The sequence below is a fragment of the Onthophagus taurus genome, chromosome 5 (assembly GCF_036711975.1).
Source record: "Onthophagus taurus isolate NC chromosome 5, IU_Otau_3.0, whole genome shotgun sequence".
Lineage (NCBI taxonomy): Eukaryota > Metazoa > Arthropoda > Insecta > Coleoptera > Scarabaeidae > Onthophagus > Onthophagus taurus.
The window spans coordinates 7127368-7147849 of record NC_091970.1 but is presented as its reverse complement, the minus strand read 5'-3'; the positions used below and the strand labels follow the sequence as shown (position 1 = coordinate 7147849).

At 32.4% G+C, this 20482-nt stretch overlaps 3 protein-coding genes across 3 annotated transcripts; 2 read left to right on the top strand and 1 right to left on the bottom strand.

The window, feature by feature from the left end:
* Positions 1-357: 357 nt before the first annotated feature.
* On the top strand, positions 358-9115 carry LOC111417158 (unconventional myosin-XIX-like). Its single transcript, XM_023049359.2, has 4 exons — positions 358-529; positions 7000-7169; positions 7217-8929; positions 8978-9115. The coding sequence occupies exons 1-4, from the start codon at positions 439-441 to the stop codon at positions 9071-9073; spliced, it is 2070 nt and encodes a 689-aa protein (XP_022905127.2). The 5' UTR covers positions 358-438; the 3' UTR covers positions 9074-9115.
* A 182-nt stretch (positions 9116-9297) lies between these two features.
* Positions 9298-20480, bottom strand: LOC111417174 (cytochrome b5-related protein-like). The gene is made up of 5 exons (XM_023049378.2): positions 15089-20480; positions 14785-15041; positions 14329-14729; positions 11403-11810; positions 9298-11354 (listed from the first exon to the last, which is right to left on the bottom strand). Exons 1-5 carry the CDS (start codon positions 15117-15119, stop codon positions 11081-11083), a joined length of 1371 nt encoding a protein of 456 aa, XP_022905146.2. The 5' UTR covers positions 15120-20480; the 3' UTR covers positions 9298-11080.
* LOC111417176 (clusterin associated protein 1) lies at positions 9572-11284 on the top strand. Its single transcript, XM_023049380.2, has 5 exons — positions 9572-9636; positions 9692-9888; positions 9942-10118; positions 10170-10755; positions 10807-11284. The coding sequence occupies exons 1-5, from the start codon at positions 9615-9617 to the stop codon at positions 11073-11075; spliced, it is 1251 nt and encodes a 416-aa protein (XP_022905148.1). The 5' UTR covers positions 9572-9614; the 3' UTR covers positions 11076-11284.
* Positions 20481-20482: the final 2 nt, after the last annotated feature.

Sequence of the window (20482 nt, the reverse complement as noted above, 5' to 3'; positions counted from 1 at the left end):
CATTCAATCCTAAACGATTCCGTTTCGAATCAATTAAATCAATCCAATGAGACGTTGAGCATTGAGGAATGGGAGGCGTTGTGCGTTGAAAACGAAAACGATAAAGACATATTTTTAACGGAAAATGAAATTTATTCCATCGGAAATTTCCACCAAAATCTTGTCGACTTGGAGGTTAAAAGCGAAAGGAATGTTATCAATTTTCTTAAACAGCGGTACTTGGATAAACAATTTTATACTTGGGCTGGACAAACGTTGCTCTCTTTGCATCCATACGAAGATGTCCCCCCGAGAAAAGGAAATAAAAATTTGCCCAGCGTGGACGCAATCGTTTCGAGGGCTTGGTTTAAGTTGTCGAGAAATATTGGAAAACCAAATCAAACGATTGTTATTTCGGGGGAAAGCGGATCGGGGAAAACTTATTCTGCTTGTTTGGCTATGAAAAGTATTGCTGGGATGAAGGATGTTGTTAATTCTGAATCGGTTTTATGGCAAACTTGGTATTCAGTACCACTTTTAACAGCATTTGGTAAGTAAACTAATTTACGTAGGAGATGAAAAAATGAGTTGGTAGTGATGAATAAGTTTTTTAAGGAATCCTAGATAATGATGCAAACTAGGTATGAATTATGCTATTTTGGTTCATTATGAACAATTTTTGTCTACAAAATATTTTTCAGTCCGTTTTAGATTTTGACTCATGACATATTTTACAAAAGCAATCCATTCATTTCCTCATTTATGAAGATTTTCGCGTTATATCATATATAAACTTAAAAAAGACTGGAATAATCATAATCCATACTTCAACAAAAATTTAAGAATTATACTGGTGAAAAACCAAACTTAAGGGAATAGTCGGGAATACTCTGGTCAGAAGGTTAATTTGCAAGAAAAAGTCTGAAATTGTAATAGTTATAAACTAGACTTCAGCAAAAAATAGGAATTACATTGTTCAAAGTCCACATGAAGTCTGAAATTACTGTTCAAAAAATTGATTATAAACCAAACATGATTTTTCATGGCAATACTTATGTGTTCAATAAAAGAATGCGAAGAATATGAACAAGAAACCAATGGACTTGTCTTGTTATTGCACAGGAAAGGAAATCACCAATATGGAAACTACCTATATGGGTACCGGGTGGTGCAAGACCCGTATAGATAATAAGAGGCTCCCAAAAAGATGATGATAGACACCCAGAAAGAAGTAGCTGTCAGTATCAAGAACAAAACATACATAACGTTGGCAGAAGACTAGATACTGCTTCTAAAAAACTAAATACTGGTTTCTGAAGACTAGATACTGCCGACAGGTCTAAATACAGCATTTGGAACACTAAATACTGCTTTCTAAAGACTAAAATTGCTTTGTGAAAACTAAATACTGCTTTCTGAAGACTAGATACTGCTGATAGGTCTAAGTACTACAAAAGAAAGATAAGATATTGCTGGAGAAAACATACATAACGTTGGCAGAAGACTAGATACTGCTTCTAGAGGACTAAATACTGCTTTCTGAAGACTAGATACTTCCGACAGGTCTAAATACAGCGTCTGGAACACTACATACTGCCTTCTAAACACTAAAATTGCTTTGTGGAGACTAAATACTGCTCTCTGAAGAGTAGATACTGCTAACAGGGCTAAATACTGCAAAAGAAAGATAAAATATTTTGGAGAAAACATACATAACTTTGGCAGAAGACTAGATACTGCTTCTAGAAGACTACATACTGCTTTCTGAAGACTAGATACTGCCGACAGGTCTAAATACAGCGTCTGGAATACTAAATACTGCTCTCTAAAGACCAAAATTGCTTTGTGGAGACTAAATACTGCTTTCTGAAGACTAGCTACTGCTGACAGGTCTAAATACTGCAAAAGAAAGATAAGATATTGTTGGAGAAAACATTAAAAAGGCGCCGGCGCCCCCTTTTAGGCGGCGCCCGGGTGCAGTGCACCCCTTGCACCCCCCTGGTAGCGCCGCTTCTGTGGATTATGCCGTTTTGGTTCATTATGAACAATTTTTGTCTACAAAATATTTCTCAGTCAGTTTTAGATTTTGACTCATGACATATTTTACAAGCGCAATCCATTAATTTCCTCATTTATGAAAATTTTTGCGTTATATCTAGATAATGATGAATCTTAGGTTCAAACTAGTTATGGATTATGCCTTTTTGGTTTATAATGAACAATTTTTGTTTAAATAATATTTCTCAGTCAGTTTTAGATTTTGATTCATGACATATTTTACAAAAACAATCCATTCATTTCCTCATTTATGAAGATTTTCGCGTTATACCTAGATAACGATGGAACCTAGGTTCAAACTGGTTATGGATTATGCTTTTTTGGTTCATTATGAACAATTTTTATCTACAAAATATTTCTCAATCAGTTTTAGATTTTGATTCATGAAATCTTTTACAAAAACAATTCATTCATTTCTACATTAATGGAGATTTTCACATTATATCTAGATAACGATGGAACCCAGGTTGAAACTGGTTATAGATTATGCCGTTTTGGTTCATTATGAACAATTTTTATCTACAAAATATTTCTCAATTAGTTTTAGATTTTGACTCATGACATATTTTACAAGCGCAATCCATTAATTTCCTCATTTATGAAGATTTTTGCGTTATATCTAGAAAATGATGAATCTTAGGTTCAAACTAGTTATGGATTATGCCTTTTTGGTTTATAATGAACAATTTTTGTTTAAATAATATTTCTCAGTCAGTTTTAGATTTTGATTCATGACATATTTTACAAAAACAATCCATTCATTTCCTCATTTATGAAGATTTTCGCGTTATACCTAGATAACGATGGAACCTAGGTTCAAACTGGTTATGGATTATGCTTTTTTGGTTCATTATAAACAATTTTTATCTACAAAATATTTCTCAATTAGTTTTAGATTTTGACTCATGACATATTTTACAAGCGCAATCCATTAATTTCCTCACTTATGAAGATTTTTGCGTTATATCTAGATAATGATGAATCTTAGGTTCAAACTAGTTATGGATTATGCCTTTTTGGTTTATAATGAACAATTTTTGTTTAAATAATATTTCTCAGTCAGTTTTAGATTTTGACTCATGACATATTTTACAAGCGCAATCCATTGATTTCTTCATTTATGAAGATTTTTGCGTTATATCTAGATAATGATGAATCTTAGGTTCACACTAGTTATGGATTATGCCTTTTTGGTTTATAATGAACAATTTTTGTTTAAATAATATTTCTCAGTCAGTTTTAGATTTTGATTCATGACATATTTTACAAAAACAATCCATTCATTTCCTCATTTATGAAGATTTTCGCGTTATACCTAGATAACGATGGAACCTAGGTTCAAACTGGTTATGGATTATGCTTTTTTGGTTCATTATGAACAATTTTTATCTACAAAATATTTCTCAATCAGTTTTAGATTTTGATTCATGAAATCTTTTACAAAAACAATTCATTCATTTCCACATTAATGAAGATTTTCACATTATATCTAGATAACGATGGAACCCAGATTGAAACTGGTTATAGATTATGCCGTTTTGGTTCATTATGAACAATTTGTATCTACAAAATATTTCTCAATTAGTTTTAGATTTTGACTCATGACATATTTTACAAGCGCAATCCATTGATTTCTTCATTTATGAAGATTTTTGCGTTATATCTAGATAATGATGAATCTTAGGTTCACACTAGTTATGGATTATGCTTTTTTGGTTTATAATGAACAATTTTTGTTTAAATAATATTTCTCAGTCAGTTTTAGATTTTGATTCATGACATATTTTACAAAAACAATCCATTCATTTCCTCATTAATGAAGTTTTTCGCGTTATACCTAGATAACGATGGAACCTAAGTTCAAACTGGTTATGGATTATGCTATTTTGGTTCATTATGAACAATTTTTGTCTACAAAATATTTCTCAATCAGTTTTAGATTTTGATTCATGAAATCTTTTACAAAAACAATTCATTCATTTCCACATTAATGAAGATTTTCACATTATATCTAGATAACGATGGAACCCAGGTTGAAACTGGTTATAGATTATGCCGTTTTGGTTCATTATGAACAATTTTTATCTACAAAATATTTCTCAATTAGTTTTAGATTTTGACTCATGACATATTTTACAAGCGCAATCCATTCATTTCCTCATTTATGAAGATTTTTGCGTTGTATCTAGATAATGATGAATCTTAGGTTCAAATTAGTTATGGATTATGCCTTTTTGGTTTATAATGAACAATTTTTGTTTAAAAAATATTTCTCAGTCAGTTTTAGATTTTGATTCATGACATATTTTACAAAAACAATCCATTCATTTCCTCATTTATGAAGATTTTTGCGTTATATCTAGATAATGATGAATCTTAGGTTCAAACTAGTTATGGATTATGCCTTTTTGGTTTATAATGAACAATTTTTGTTTAAAAAATATTTCTCAGTCAGTTTTAGATTTTGATTCATGACATATTTTACAAAAACAATCCATTCATTTCCACATTAATGAAGATTTTCACATTATATCTAGATAACGATGGAACCCAGGTTGAAACTGGTTATAGATTATGCCGTTTTGGTTCATTATGAACAATTTTTATCTACAAAATATTTCTCAATTAGTTTTAGATTTTGACTCATGACATATTTTACAAGCGCAATCCATTCATTTCCTCATTTATGAAGATTTTTGCGTTGTATCTAGATAATGATGAATCTTAGGTTCAAATTAGTTATGGATTATGCCTTTTTGGTTTATAATGAACAATTTTTGTTTAAAAAATATTTCTCAGTCAGTTTTAGATTTTGATTCATGACATATTTTACAAAAACAATCCATTCATTTCCTCATTAATGAAGTTTTTCGCGTTATACCTAGATAACGATGGAACCTAAGTTCAAACTGGTTATGGATTATGCTATTTTGGTTCATTATGAACAATTTTTGTCTACAAAATATTTCTCAATCAGTTTTAGATTTTGATTCATGAAATCTTTTACAAAAACAATTCATTCATTTCCACATTAATGAAGATTTTCACATTATATCTAGATAACGATGGAACCCAGGTTGAAACTGGTTATAGATTATGCCGTTTTGGTTCATTATGAACAATTTTTATCTACAAAATATTTCTCAATTAGTTTTAGATTTTGACTCATGACATATTTTACAAGCGCAATCCATTCATTTCCTCATTTATGAAGATTTTTGCGTTGTATCTAGATAATGATGAATCTTAGGTTCAAATTAGTTATGGATTATGCCTTTTTGGTTTATAATGAACAATTTTTGTTTAAAAAATATTTCTCAGTCAGTTTTAGATTTTGATTCATGACATATTTTACAAAAACAATCCATTCATTTCCTCATTTATGAAGATTTTTGCGTTATATCTAGATAATGATGAATCTTAGGTTCAAACTAGTTATGGATTATGCCTTTTTGGTTTATAATGAACAATTTTTGTTTAAAAAATATTTCTCAGTCAGTTTTAGATTTTGATTCATGACATATTTTACAAAAACAATCCATTCATTTCCACATTAATGAAGATTTTCACATTATATCTAGATAACGATGGAACCCAGGTTGAAACTGGTTATAGATTATGCCGTTTTGGTTCATTATGAACAATTTTTATCTACAAAATATTTCTCAATTAGTTTTAGATTTTGACTCATGACATATTTTACAAGCGCAATCCATTCATTTCCTCATTTATGAAGATTTTTGCGTTGTATCTAGATAATGATGAATCTTAGGTTCAAATTAGTTATGGATTATGCCTTTTTGGTTTATAATGAACAATTTTTGTTTAAAAAATATTTCTCAGTCAGTTTTAGATTTTGATTCATGACATATTTTACAAAAACAATCCATTCATTTCCTCATTAATGAAGTTTTTCGCGTTATACCTAGATAACGATGGAACCTAAGTTCAAACTGGTTATGGATTATGCTATTTTGGTTCATTATGAACAATTTTTGTCTACAAAATATTTCTCAATCAGTTTTAGATTTTGATTCATGAAATCTTTTACAAAAACAATTCATTCATTTCCACATTAATGAAGATTTTCACATTATATCTAGATAACGATGGAACCCAGGTTGAAACTGGTTATAGATTATGCCGTTTTGGTTCATTATGAACAATTGTTATCTACAAAATATTTCTCAATTAGTTTTAGATTTTGACTCATGACATACTTTACAAGCGCAATCCATTCATTTCCTCATTTATGAAGATTTTTGCGTTGTATCTAGATAATGATGAATCTTAGGTTCAAATTAGTTATGGATTATGCCTTTTTGGTTTATAATGAACAATTTTTGTTTAAAAAATATTTCTCAGTCAGTTTTAGATTTTGATTCATGACATATTTTACAAAAACAATCCATTCATTTTCTCATTAATGAAGTTTTTCGCGTTATACCTAGATAACGATGGAACCTAAGTTCAAACTGGTTATGGATTATGCTATTTTGGTTCATTATGAACAATTTTTGTCTAAAAAATATTTCTCAACCAATTTTAGATTTTGACTCATGACATATTTTAGAAAAGCAATCCATTCATTTCCACATTAATGAAGATTTTCACATTGTATCTAGATAACGATGGAACCCAGGTTGAAACTGGTTATAGATTATGCCGTATTTTTATCTACAAAATATTTTTCAATCAATTTTAGATTTTGACTCATGACATATTTTACAAAAACAATCCATTAATTTCGTCATTAATGAAGATTTTCGCGATATACCTAGATAACGATGGAACCGAGGTTCAGACTAGTTATGAACAATTCTTGTCGGTAGTTTTATCTGTAGGTCTATTTTTGCATTTAAATGACCATGCACTGGGGCCTCTTTAGCCACATGATTTACATTTTCTGGGATGTGCATTTAAGGGTGTTGTGGCAATTTTTTAAAAACTTTTTCGTTTTAGGTAACGCACCCAATGAGCACAACAATAACAGTTCAAGATTTGGGAAATTACTCCAATTGCAATGGAACGACGGCCAAATTGTTGGGGCCTTCATAAAAACGTTTTTATTAGAAAAATGTAGAGTTTCCGGGCCGAACCTCAACGAAGGAAATTTTCATATTTTTCGCCAGGTTTTTGAATCCTTCAATTTAATTTTTTAATTTAATTTAATTTGTAGATTTTAGATAGCCTCGATCCCGAATCATTATCAAATTTGTATTTAGACCCGGAAATAATCTACAAAATAGCCCCACCTTCCGATAACATAATAAGATCAACTTACGCAGAAACCGCGAAATCTTTAAAAATGTTAAACATAAACGAACTAAACGAAATCATGATCATTCTCGCGATCATTTTAAATCTGGGAAATGTCGCGTTTATCACGAAAGATGACCACATCCACATCGGGAGGGAGTCACAAAAATTTTTATGCAACACCTCAAAACTTTTAAAAATCGAGCCTGAGGCTTTAATAAAATTGTTAGTGACCAAAACGTTCGTAACAAAAGCAAGAGATTCGATTTACACATCGCTTTGTTCTAATAAAGAGGAGTGTTACGAAAGAAGAAATTGTTTGATGAGGTACCTTTACAACAACTTATTTTTGTGGTTAATCGATCGTGTAAATGAACAAATTTATTACCCCGAAAACGATTATAAATTATTGGGAATCTTGGATATTTATGGCTTCGAAGTTTTTGAAAGCAACACTTTCGAACAGCTTTGTATTAATTACGCCAACGAACGTTTACAACAATTTTTCGTCTGTGATCATCTTTTAAAGCAAAAACGAGATCTTGAAAGTGAAGGATTTTTCATCGAAAACATTGACACATCGAGTTATTCCCAAAGAATCGATCTTTTAGATGGAAACGTTTCGATTTTTGGTGTCTTAAACGAAGAGTGTACAATGAAACGTTTTAACACCGACGTTTTCGTAAATGCGAGATTATCAGAAACGTTTAAAACTAACAAGTATTTTGAAAAATCGGCGAATAATTTCTCAACGATTTTTGTAATAAAACATTTCGCGGGGGATGTTGCTTATAACACGAAAACGATGTTGTTTAAGAATAGGGATAAAATCCCTGATGAAATGATTGGGTTTTTAAAAGAATGCAAATTTCCTTTTTTAGAGTGCATCCTCGAAACGAATAAGTTAACGAATAAAACGTCTTTGGGGAAATTTAAAAAATCTTTAGACGATTTAATCAACATTTTAAACGAATCGGATGTTCATTACATTAAATGTTTAAAACCGAATAACATTCAATTAAGCGGATTCGTCGACGAATTATTTTTAAACAATCAGTTACATTCAAACGGGATTATTGATATCTTAAAATTACAATTTCAAAACTTTTTTATTAAACTCCCGGTTAAAGAATTTTTAAAATCGGTTTCAAAGAACACTTTTAACATCCTTGAAATCATTTTTAAAGAATCAATTCATGTCGGAAACGAATTTATTTATTTAACTGAAGATGCCTATTTCGGATTTGAAATATTAAAATGCGTCGAACGCTCTTCGGCGGCTAGAAAAGTGCAACGATGTTGGATTAATTACGTGCAACGTAGAAAAACGATCTTAACCATACAACAATTCGAAAATAAGAACAATATTATTGAGGAAATGATCGATTTGCGTAAAACGTCGAGTGAGGTTTATATCACAAGAGATGATTCGAGTGTTAATTTGACGGATCATTTCACAACTTCTTGTATGAAAGCTGAGGAATATTTGAGGGTTCATTATGTGAGGAAAAGTTACGAAGGCGAACCTTTATCTTTGTGTTTAGAGAAGATTTTTAATAACGTTGAAACCAAAAAATTTAAGAGGGTTTTGTTTTTTGGTGATCGTATCATTAGTTATAATAGATTAGCTGAGGTAAATTCTTAATTTACATCGACAAACAATAAATTACTTTATTTTTAGATTCCAGTGCGATTACACCTTTCAAAAAGTTGTATTCCTTATTCGAATTTATTACCCAAATCTGAATTGGCGAAAGGATTAACTGATATTTTTTAATTTTTATGTGTAACTATATCATTAAAGAAAATTTTTAATTTACTTTGGTGATTCACTTTATTATTGCAATTAAATGTGGTAAAACGTTAACTAAATTTGTAAACACCCCGTATATATTATAATGTAATTTGTTAATTGCGAATATAATATAAGAGGTAACAAAATTCGATTTATCTTTTTTAGCTTCATAGATACCTAAGGTAATCAAACTTTAAATATTTGTTGTTTAAAAACTTTAATTCATAAATACCAAAAAGTAAACAAATATTACACCGCCATCTATCGATAGCGATTGTGACTAAGAAATATGTTTTAACATAACTCATTATTGCAAGTTAAATAATTAAAATACTCATTATTAATTAATTTAATTTTTTTAAACAATAATTTATTATAATTCTAAATTTAAACTAAAATATATTAAAAAAAAAGTAATAAAAAGATCCCTAACTTATCCCTTAACGTCAATGAGTAGCCGTTACCATGGCAACCAAGTAAATCAAAACAAACCAAACGTCAAATTGATTTTGTACCCAAAATCATGTCTTATAGAGATATAAGAAGTAAATTACAATTTAAAACTTTAAATTAGATAAAATAAACGTTAATTTGTTTTAGATTTTACCGAAATGCTTCGCGCGCTCGGTTACCCAACTTTAATCTCAATGGAAAACTTTCGCCAACCAAATTTCCCTTTGGTAGCGGACTTATTAATTTGGTTCGCCAAAAGATTTGATCCGGACGTTGATTTGCCGAGTTCTTATGACACGGAAGACGAAAGAGTGAATCTAATTAGAAATGCGGCGCAATTTATGGTAAATATCTTAAAATAAATCAAAAATTTGATTCAATACTTTATTGCTTATAGGCCATTAAAGCCAACATTAAATTTAACACGAAACGTTTGTACCAAGCAGACGGTTTCGCCGTTAAAGAACTCTTAAAAGTTGCAACTTTATTATATGACGCTTTAAAAGTGAACGATTTGGACCATTTGGATGATTACGACGATGTTAATTTGAAGGAATTCGATATTAGCGACAAAGTAAGTTAATATAAATCAATAAAATTGTACTTAAATAACTGCTTTTTTAAGTTACACGATTTAAAGCAATCCCGACAACTTGCCAGCGAAATAACGAGCACTGGAGCAACCCTTTTTGACTTATTAACCAAGGAAGTTGAGTTAAAAGTAGCTAGAAATGTAAGCTCATCGAAGCAGTACGAAGTTAGCGAGGTTGAAAGTGGAATTAAAAAAGCTATTGATGGAATTAAGGAGGAAATCTTAGAAACGAAACAATTAATCGATAACGTATCAGCAACGGAAGCGAGTTTAGACGCAAAAATTGAAAGGAGAAAAATCGAAATTGATCGCTACGAAAAAAGATTGCAAACTTTAAAGAAAGTGAAACCAGCTTTTTTGGAGGAATTTAACACTTTAGAAGCTGAGCTTGAGAAATTATTTATTCAATACTCGGTGCGATTGCGCTGTTTAAATCAATTGGAAAAAGCTGCTGCGGAAGCTGAGAAAGCTCATATTGAAAAACAACGAGTTATAACAAAAATCCCCGAAAATGTAGCAATTTTAGACGAGGAAGGTGAAGAGGATGAGCAAAAAGTTGAAATTGATGACGAAAATGATTCTCAAATTCAAAGACAAGAACGTCCAAGAGCTAGAACGGGTTAATTTTGTTATTGTTGTAAAAAAACAATTAATTTATTTTTTTTTGTAGGGAGATTACGCTCTGAAAGACCAACAACTAATATTTTTGGGGGGAAAAAGCCCGAAAACGACTCACTAAGTGGCTCATCTTTAGATCTAAGCGATTCCGAAACCGACATATTTTTAGATAAGGATGAAAGCGAATTACAACATTCAGACGACGAAGATTCATTCGGTTTCGAGATATCAAACGTGAATAGAAAAAAAAATTTTGAGGATGAAAAATCTGGACGAAAAACCGTTAATAAAATCCAAGATAACAGCGATGATGATTTTTAAATTATTTAAATTTGTACGCTAACTTTAGATAGTTGTAAAAATTGTCCTTTAGCAACTTGAAACGTTGAATTCGTTCGTAATTTAATCCCAAACTGTTTTAAAGTGTCTTCAACGGTGGGGTATAAAAACATTAAAGCTCCGTGGTCTAACGATGGGAATAAATGGTGCATTATGTGATCGCCAAACGTAATTAAACCCCAAAAATGAGATTTATGCGTTTCAGTTCTATCCATGGCGGCTAAAATTTGATATAAACCCCAATCAATCCCTGATTTAGACCTAAAAAGAATTTGATACTAAAAATTAAGAAAGTTAATAAATTCTTACTCGAAATAATCCCCATCGTGAAATACATCCGGGTGATGATGCCCAGCGTTTAAACCAATAACCCCTACAAAAAAACTGCTGACTAAGTAGACCCAAACAAACATTTTCATTGAAACAAATATCGATTGATTTGTTATAATCGAGAGAAATGTCCATAAAATAAATGGGAGATAACTTTCTGTGTTAAAAAGTTTTTTATCTAAAACATTTTGGATACACATCCTTATAAAATAACCCAAATATAATAATCCATAAACAATTGGGGTGTAAATCCAGGATAAATATCTTACGGTGATGTTCTTTTTCATTGTTAAGTATTGAAAAAATGGTTCTAACGCTGATATTTCAAAATCGTAAACGGTGTTTGTGTATAAATGGTGGCTTAAAGCGTGGCTTATTCGCCAAGATCTATAACGAATTAAATTAATTTATTTAATTATTTTATATAGGTGTTTCTGTGAGTCGTGGAATAATTTTAATCAATATTTTCTTAAACGATTTCGTCACAAATCGCCGAGGTGGCTTGCGGGCGATTCGCAGGATTTGATATATTAACTCAAAATCGTACATTTTGGAAGATTGTAGCGCCTCGCCCGCAAGCGACCTCGGCGGAGTGAAGATATAAACATCGTCTTATAAGAGATTTTGTATCTTTACTAAGATATATGAGGAGCGATTTCGTCTCAAATCGCCGAGGTAGCTTGCGGGCGAGGCGCAGGAATAGAACTATTAACACGAAATCGTCCGTTTTGGAAGATTGTAGCGCCTCGCCCGCAAGCGACCTCGGCGGAGTGAAGATGTAAACATCGTCTTATAAGAAACTTTGTATCTTTACAGATATATGGGGAACGATTTTCACTCAAATCGCCGAGGTCGCTTGCGGGCGAGGCGCAGGATTTGAAATATTAACACCAAATCGTCCGTTTTGGAAGATTGTAGCGCCTCGCCCGCAAGCGACCTCGGCTGAGTGAAGATATAACTAAGATATATGAGGAACGATTTTTCCTCAAATCGCCGAGGTCGCTTGCGGGCGAGGCGCAGGATTTGAAATATTAACACCAAATCGTCCATTTTGGAAGATTGTAGCGCCTCGCCCGCAAGCGCCCTCGGCGGAGTGAAGATATAACTAAGATATATGAGGAACGATTTTGCCTCAAATCGCCGAGGTCGCTTGCAGGCGAGGCGCAGGATTTGAAATATTAACACTAAATCGTGCGTTTTGGAAGATTGTAGCGCCTCGCCCACAAGCGACCTCGGCGGAGTGAAGATATAATTAAGATATATGAGGAACGATTTTGTCTCAAATCGCCGAGGTCGCTTGCGGGCGAGGCGTAGGATTTGAAATATTAACACCAAATCGTACGTTTTGGAAGACTGTAGCGCCTCGCCCGCAAGCGACCTCGGCGGAGTGAAGATGTAAACATCGTCTTATAAGAAACTTTGTATCTTTACAGATATATGAGGAACGATTTTCACTCAAATCGCCGAGGTAGCTTGCGGGCGAGGCGCAGGATTTGAAATATTAACACCAAATCGTCCGTTTTGGAAGATTGTAGCGCCTCGCCCGCACGCGACCTCGGCGGAGTGAAGATGTAAACATCGTCTTATAAGAAACTTTGTATCTTTACAGATATATGGGGAACGATTTTCACTCAAATCGCCGAGGTCGCTTGCGGGCGAGGCGCAGGATTTGAAATATTAACACCAAATCGTGCGTTTTGGAAGATTGTAGCGCCTCGCCCGCAAGCGACCTCGGCGGAGTGAAGATATAACTAAGATATATGAGAAACGATTTTGCCTCAAATCGCCGAGGTCGCTTGCGGGCGAGGCGCAGGATTTGAAATATTAACACCAAATCGTCCATTTTGGAAGATTGTAGCGCCTCGCCCGCAAGCGCCCTCGGCGGAGTGAAGATATAACTAAGATATATGAGGAACGATTTTGCCTCAAATCGCCGAGGTCGCTTGCAGGCGAGGCGCAGGATTTGAAATATTAACACTAAATCGTGCGTTTTGGAAGATTGTAGCGCCTCGCCCGCAAGCGACCTCGGCGGAGTGAAGATGTAAACATCGTCTTATAAGAAACTTTGTATCTTTACAGATATATGAGGAACGATTTTCACTCAAATCGCCGAGGTAGCTTGCGGGCGAGGCGCAGGATTTGAAATATTAACACTAAATCGTGCGTTTTGGAAGATTGTAGCGCCTCGCCCGCAAGCGACCTCGGCGGAGTGAAGATATAACTAAGATATATGAGGAACGATTTTGCCTCAAATCGCCGAGGTCGCTTGCGGGCGAGGCGTAGGATTTGAAATATTAACACCAAATCGTACGTTTTGGAAGACTGTAGCGCCTCGCCCGCAAGCGACCTCGGCGGAGTGAAGATGTAAACATCGTCTTATAAGAAACTTTGTATCTTTACAGATATATGAGGAACGATTTTCACTCAAATCGCCGAGGTAGCTTGCGGGCGAGGCGCAGGATTTGAAATATTAACACCAAATCGTCCGTTTTGGAAGATTGTAGCGCCTCGCCCGCAAGCGACCTCGGCGGAGTGAAGATATAACTAAGATATATGAGGAACGATTTTGCCTCAAATCGCCGAGGTCGCTTGCGGGCGAGGCGCAGGAATAGAAATATTAACACGAAATCGTCCGTTTTGGAAGATTGTAGCGCCTCGCCCGCAAGCGACCTCGGCGGAGTGAAGATATAATTAAGATATATGAGGAGCGATTTTGCTTCAAATCGCCGAGGTCGCTTGCGGGCGAGGCGCTAGATTTTATATATCAAAGATTCCAGAAGATATTACTTGGACAGTTCGATTGCTAGATCTCAGTCCTCAAGATTTTTATTTCTGGAGGTGTATTTGTGATTAAAATGATACCACGACTTACAAAATAACCCTGTATAAATATTTTTGATTATACTTTGAAGACATCGTTGTTAAATCAAAATAAAACCTCCTAAAATTATCTCTTTGGTGAAAAAAATTATGTGCTGCAATTGAAGTTAAGGTTAAAAGTAACCCGGAGATAGCGCCCAAAAGATAACTTTCTTTCAATAAACACCCACTCGTGGTTAATATAAACATTAATAATAACCCATCGGTGATTAATTTCGTTTTATTTTGTAACGATTTTATTAATTCCGACGATTTATTTATTTCATTTCTCACGTTTTTCTTCAACGTTTGATATAAATCATTTTTGTCGAACGTAAATGGCGAATTTCTTGGAGTGTTTATAGTTTTAATGAAATATTTTGGTAAAAACGCTTCTGGTAGTGTTGAAATGTGGTTTGATTCAAACGCTTCGGTTATATCGGTACCCTTTAAGAATTATTTTAATAATTTAATTAAATAAAAATTTAATTTTTTATTTTACCTTTGTTAATTCCAACCAATCTTTTCCCCCGGGATGGATTTTAATAAAATCGTTAAAATCGTATAATTTATTATGAATTCTCCACAATCCACTTAAATTATCATCCTTTCGTTTCCCTTCTAACCAAATTTCTGGTGAATGTAACGGATGATCTCTTAGGTTTGGATAATTTTTGATTCCAATAGTGGATTTTGGTTTTTCTAATAATTCAAAAGGATTGTTTTGAATTATTACGTTGAAAAGATTGATGAAAAAATCTATAAAGTTAATATAAAATAACCAAATTTTTTTAATAACTAAAAACCTTTAAAACTTTGTGATTCTCTCCCTATCATATTGAATCTTTTAAAAATTATGACTGATTTGCATCAATATTAAACAACAACTGGCCGATTATTTTCGATATTTGCAAAGTCATCCACTATTTAAACGTTTTACCTTGAATTTTTAACAATTCTTTTTATTCTTCAATTACAGAGAAATTGCTATAAATAACAAATAACAACATAAAAAGAAAATAAATATCAAACAAACATGTTAATGTAACGTGTTTGCACTTCAATATTTTTAATGGTGTGTTTTAGACCTTTTTGCAACTTGGGTAACAATAAACGTCATCTAAACTAATCAATTATTTTCTCATTTAATATTTTGAGATCCTAAGGAAAGATTTTGCAATAAAAAGAGAACGGGAATCCAACAAGAGAAAATACAGATGAGTCAAAACGACTCTAATAATTCACCTTTCCCCTTAGAAACTGCATTGCTGGTTGAAGCCTAAATACTGTTGGTGGATATGCTGCTAGAAGTACGAGATATCGATGATTGAATTATAGATACTGTTAGTAGAAGACTATATACTGCTGACAGAAGACTATATATTGCTAAAAATATTACATATCGCTGGTTGAAGTATAGATACTGGTAGCAAAAGACTATATACTGTTGGTAGAACATTATATACTGCTAGAAATACTAGATATCGCTGATTGAAGTATAGATACTGGTGGTAAAAGACTATATACTGCTGGTAGAACATTATATACTGCTAGAAATACTAGATATCGATAGCTGAAGTATAGATACTGTTAGTAGAAGATTATATATTGCTGACAGAAGACTATATATTGCTAGAAATATTAGATATCGCTGATTGAAGTATAGATACTGTTAGTAGAAGATTATATACTGCTGATAGAAGACTATATATTGCTAGAAATACTAGATATCGCTGATTGAAATATAGATACTGGTGGTAAAAGACTATATACTGCTGGTAGAACATTAAATACTGCTAGAAATGCTAGATATCGCTGGTTGAACTATAAATACTGGTGGCAAAAGACTATATATTGCTGGTAAAACATTATATACTGCTAGAAATACGAGATATCGATGGTTGAATTATAGATACTGTTAGTAGAAGACTATATATTGCTGACAGAAGACTATATATTGCTAGAAATACTACATATCGCTGGTTGAAGTATAGATACTGGTAGCAAAAGACTATATACTGCTGGTAGAACATTATATACTGCTAGAAATACTAGATATCGATAGTTGAAGTATAGATACTGTTAGTAGAAGACTATATACTGCTGACAGAAGACTATATATTGCTAGAAATAGTAGATATCGCTGATTGAAGTATAGATACTGGTGGTAAAAGACTATATACTACTGGTAGAACATTATATACTGCTAGAAATACTAGATATCGATAGTTGAAGTATAGATACTGTTAGTAGAAGATTATATATTGCTGACAGAAGACTATATATTGCTAGAAATATTAGATATCGCTGATTGAAGTATAGATACTGTTAGTAGAAGATTATATACTGCTGATAGAAGACTATATATTGCTAGAAATACTAGATATCGCTGATTGAAATATAGATACTGGTGGTAAAAGACTATATACTGCTGGTAGAACATTAAATACTGCTAGAAATGCTAGATATCGCTGGTTGAACTATAAATACTGGTGGCAAAAGACTATATATTGCTGGTAAAACATTACATACTGCTAGAAATACGAGATATCGATGGTTGAATTATAGATACTATTAGTAAAAGGCTATATACTGCTGACAGAAGACTATATATTGCTAGAAATACTACATATCGCTGGTTGAAGTATAGATACTGGTAGCAAAAGACTATATACTGCTGGTAGAACATTATATACTGCTAGAAATACTAGATATCGATAGTTGAAGTATAGATACTGTTAGTAGAAGATTATATATTGCTGACAGAAGACTATACATTGCTAGAAATATTAGATAGCGCTGATTGAAGTATAGATACTGTTAGTAGAAGACTATATACTGCTGATAGAACATTAAATACTGCTAGAAATGCTAGATATCGCTGGTTGAACTATAAATACTGGTGGCAAAAGACTATATATTGCTGGTAAAACATTATATACTGCTAGAAATACGAGATATCGATGGTTGAATTATAGATACTATTAGTAGAAGACTATATACTGCTGACAGAAGACTATATATTGCTAGAAATACTACATATCGCTGGTTGAAATATAGATACTGGTGGTAAAAGACTATATACTGCTGGTAGAACATTATATACTGCTAGAAATACTAGATATCGATGGTTGAATTATAGATACTATTAGTAGAAGACTATATACTGCTGACAGAAGACTATATGTTGCTAGAAATACTACATATCGCTGGTTGAAGTATAGATACTGGTAGCAAAAGACTATATACTGCTGGTAGAACATTATATACTGCTAGAAATACTCGATATCGCTGATTGAAGTATAGATACTGGTGGTAAAAGACTATATACTGCTGGTAGAACATTATATACTGCTAGAAATACTAGATATCGATAGTTGAAGTATAGATACTGTTAGTAGAAGATTATATATTGCTGACAGAAGACTATATATTGCTAGAAATATTAGATATCGCTGATTGAAGTATAGATACTGTTAGTAGAAGATTATATACTGCTGATAGAAGACTATATATTGCTAGAAATACTAGATATCGCTGATTGAAATATAGATACTGGTGGTAAAAGACTATATACTGCTGGTAAAACATTAAATACTGCTAGAAATGCTAGATATCGCTGGTTGAACTATAAATACTGGTGGCAAAAGACTATATATTGCTGGTAAAACATTATATACTGCTAGAAATACGAGATATCCATGGTTGAATTATAGATACTGTTAATAGAAGACTATATACTGCTGACAGAAGACTATATATTGCTAAAAATACTACATATCGCTGGTTGAAGTATAGATACTGGTAGCAAAAGACTATATACTGCTGGTAGAACATTATATACTGCTAGAAATACTAGATATCGATAGTTGAAGTATAGATACTGTTAGTAGAAGATTATATATTGCTGACAGAAGACTATACATTGCTAGAAATATTAGATAGCGCTGATTGAAGTATAGATACTGTTAGTAGAAGACTATATACTGCTGATAGAACATTAAATACTGCTAGAAATGCTAGATATCGCTGGTTGAACTATAAATACTGGTGGCAAAAGACTATATATTGCTGGTAAAACATTATATACTGCTAGAAATACGAGATATCGATGGTTGAATTATAGATACTATTAGTAGAAGACTATATACTGCTGACAGAAGACTATATATTGCTAGAAATACTACATATCGCTGGTTGAAATATAGATACTGGTGGTAAAAGACTATATACTGCTGGTAGAACATTATATACTGCTAGAAATACTAGATATCGATGGTTGAATTATAGATACTATTAGTAGAAGACTATATACTGCTGACAGAAGACTATATGTTGCTAGAAATACTACATATCGCTGGTTGAAGTATAGATACTGGTAGCAAAAGACTATATACTGCTGGTAGAACATTATATACTGCTAGAAATACTCGATATCGCTGATTGAAGTATAGATACTGGTGGTAAAAGACTATATACTGCTGGTAGAACATTATATACTGCTAGAAATACTAGATATCGATAGTTGAAGTATAGATACTGTTAGTAGAAGATTATATATTGCTGACAGAAGACTATATATTGCTAGAAATATTAGATATCGCTGATTGAAGTATAGATACTGTTAGTAGAAGATTATATACTGCTGATAGAAGACTATATATTGCTAGAAATACTAGATATCGCTGATTGAAATATAGATACTGGTGGTAAAAGACTATATACTGCTGGTAAAACATTAAATACTGCTAGAAATGCTAGATATCGCTGGTTGAACTATAAATACTGGTGGCAAAAGACTATATATTGCTGGTAAAACATTATATACTGCTAGAAATACGAGATATCCATGGTTGAATTATAGATACTGTTAATAGAAGACTATATACTGCTGACAGAAGACTATATATTGCTAAAAATACTACATATCGCTGGTTGAAGTATAGATACTGGTAGCAAAAGACTATATACTGCTGGTAGAACATTATATACTGCTAGAAATACTAGATATCGATAGTTGAAGTATAGATACTGTTAGTAGAAGACTATATACTGCTGACAGAAGACTATATATTGCTAGAAATACTAGATATCGCTGATTGAAGTATAGATACTGGTAGCAAAAGACTATATACTGCTGGTAGAACATTATATACTGCTAGAAATACTAGATATCGATAGTTGAAGTATAGATACTGTTAGTAGAAGATTATATATTGCTGACAGAAGACTATATATTGCTAGAAATATTAGATATCGCTGATTGAAGTATAGATACTGTTAGTAGAAGATTATATACTGCTGATAGAAGACTATATATTGCTAGAAATACTAGATATCGCTGATTGAAATATAGATACTGGTGGTAAAAGACTATATACTGCTGGTAAAACATTAAATACTGCTAGAAATGCTAGATATCGCTGGTTGAACTATAAATACTGGTGGCAAAAGACTATATATTGCTGGTAAAACATTATATACTGCTAGAAATACGAGATATCCATGGTTGAATTATAGATACTGTTAATAGAAGACTATATACTGCTGACAGAAGACTATATATTGCTAAAAATACTACATATCGCTGGTTGAAGTATAGATACTGGTAGCAAAAGACTACATACTGCTGGTAGAACATTATATACTGCTAGAAATACTAGATATCGATAGTTGAAGTATAGATACTGTTAGTAGAAGACTATATATTGCTAGAAATACTAGATATCGCTGATTGAAGTATAGATACTGGTGGTAAAAGACTATATACTGCTGGTAGAACATTATATACTGCTAGAAATACTAGATATCGATAGTTGAAGTATAGATACTGTTAGTAGAAGACTATATATTGCTAGAAATACTAGATATCGCTGATTGAAGTATAGATACTGGTGGCAAAAGACTATATACTGCTGGTAGAACATTATATACTGTTAGAAATACTAGATATCGATGGTTGAGGTATAAATATTGTTCGCAAAAATCAATATACTGCTGACAGAAGACTATATATTGCTAGAAATACTAGATTTCGATGATTGAAGTATAGATACCGCTAGTAGAAGACTATATACAGCTAAAAATACTAGATGCTGCTAATTGAAGAGTAGATACTGCTAGCAAAAGACTAAATAGCCCTATATAAATCAACGTAGCATTGATTAGAGTATTAAGATGTGTAAGATATTAAGTTCTTA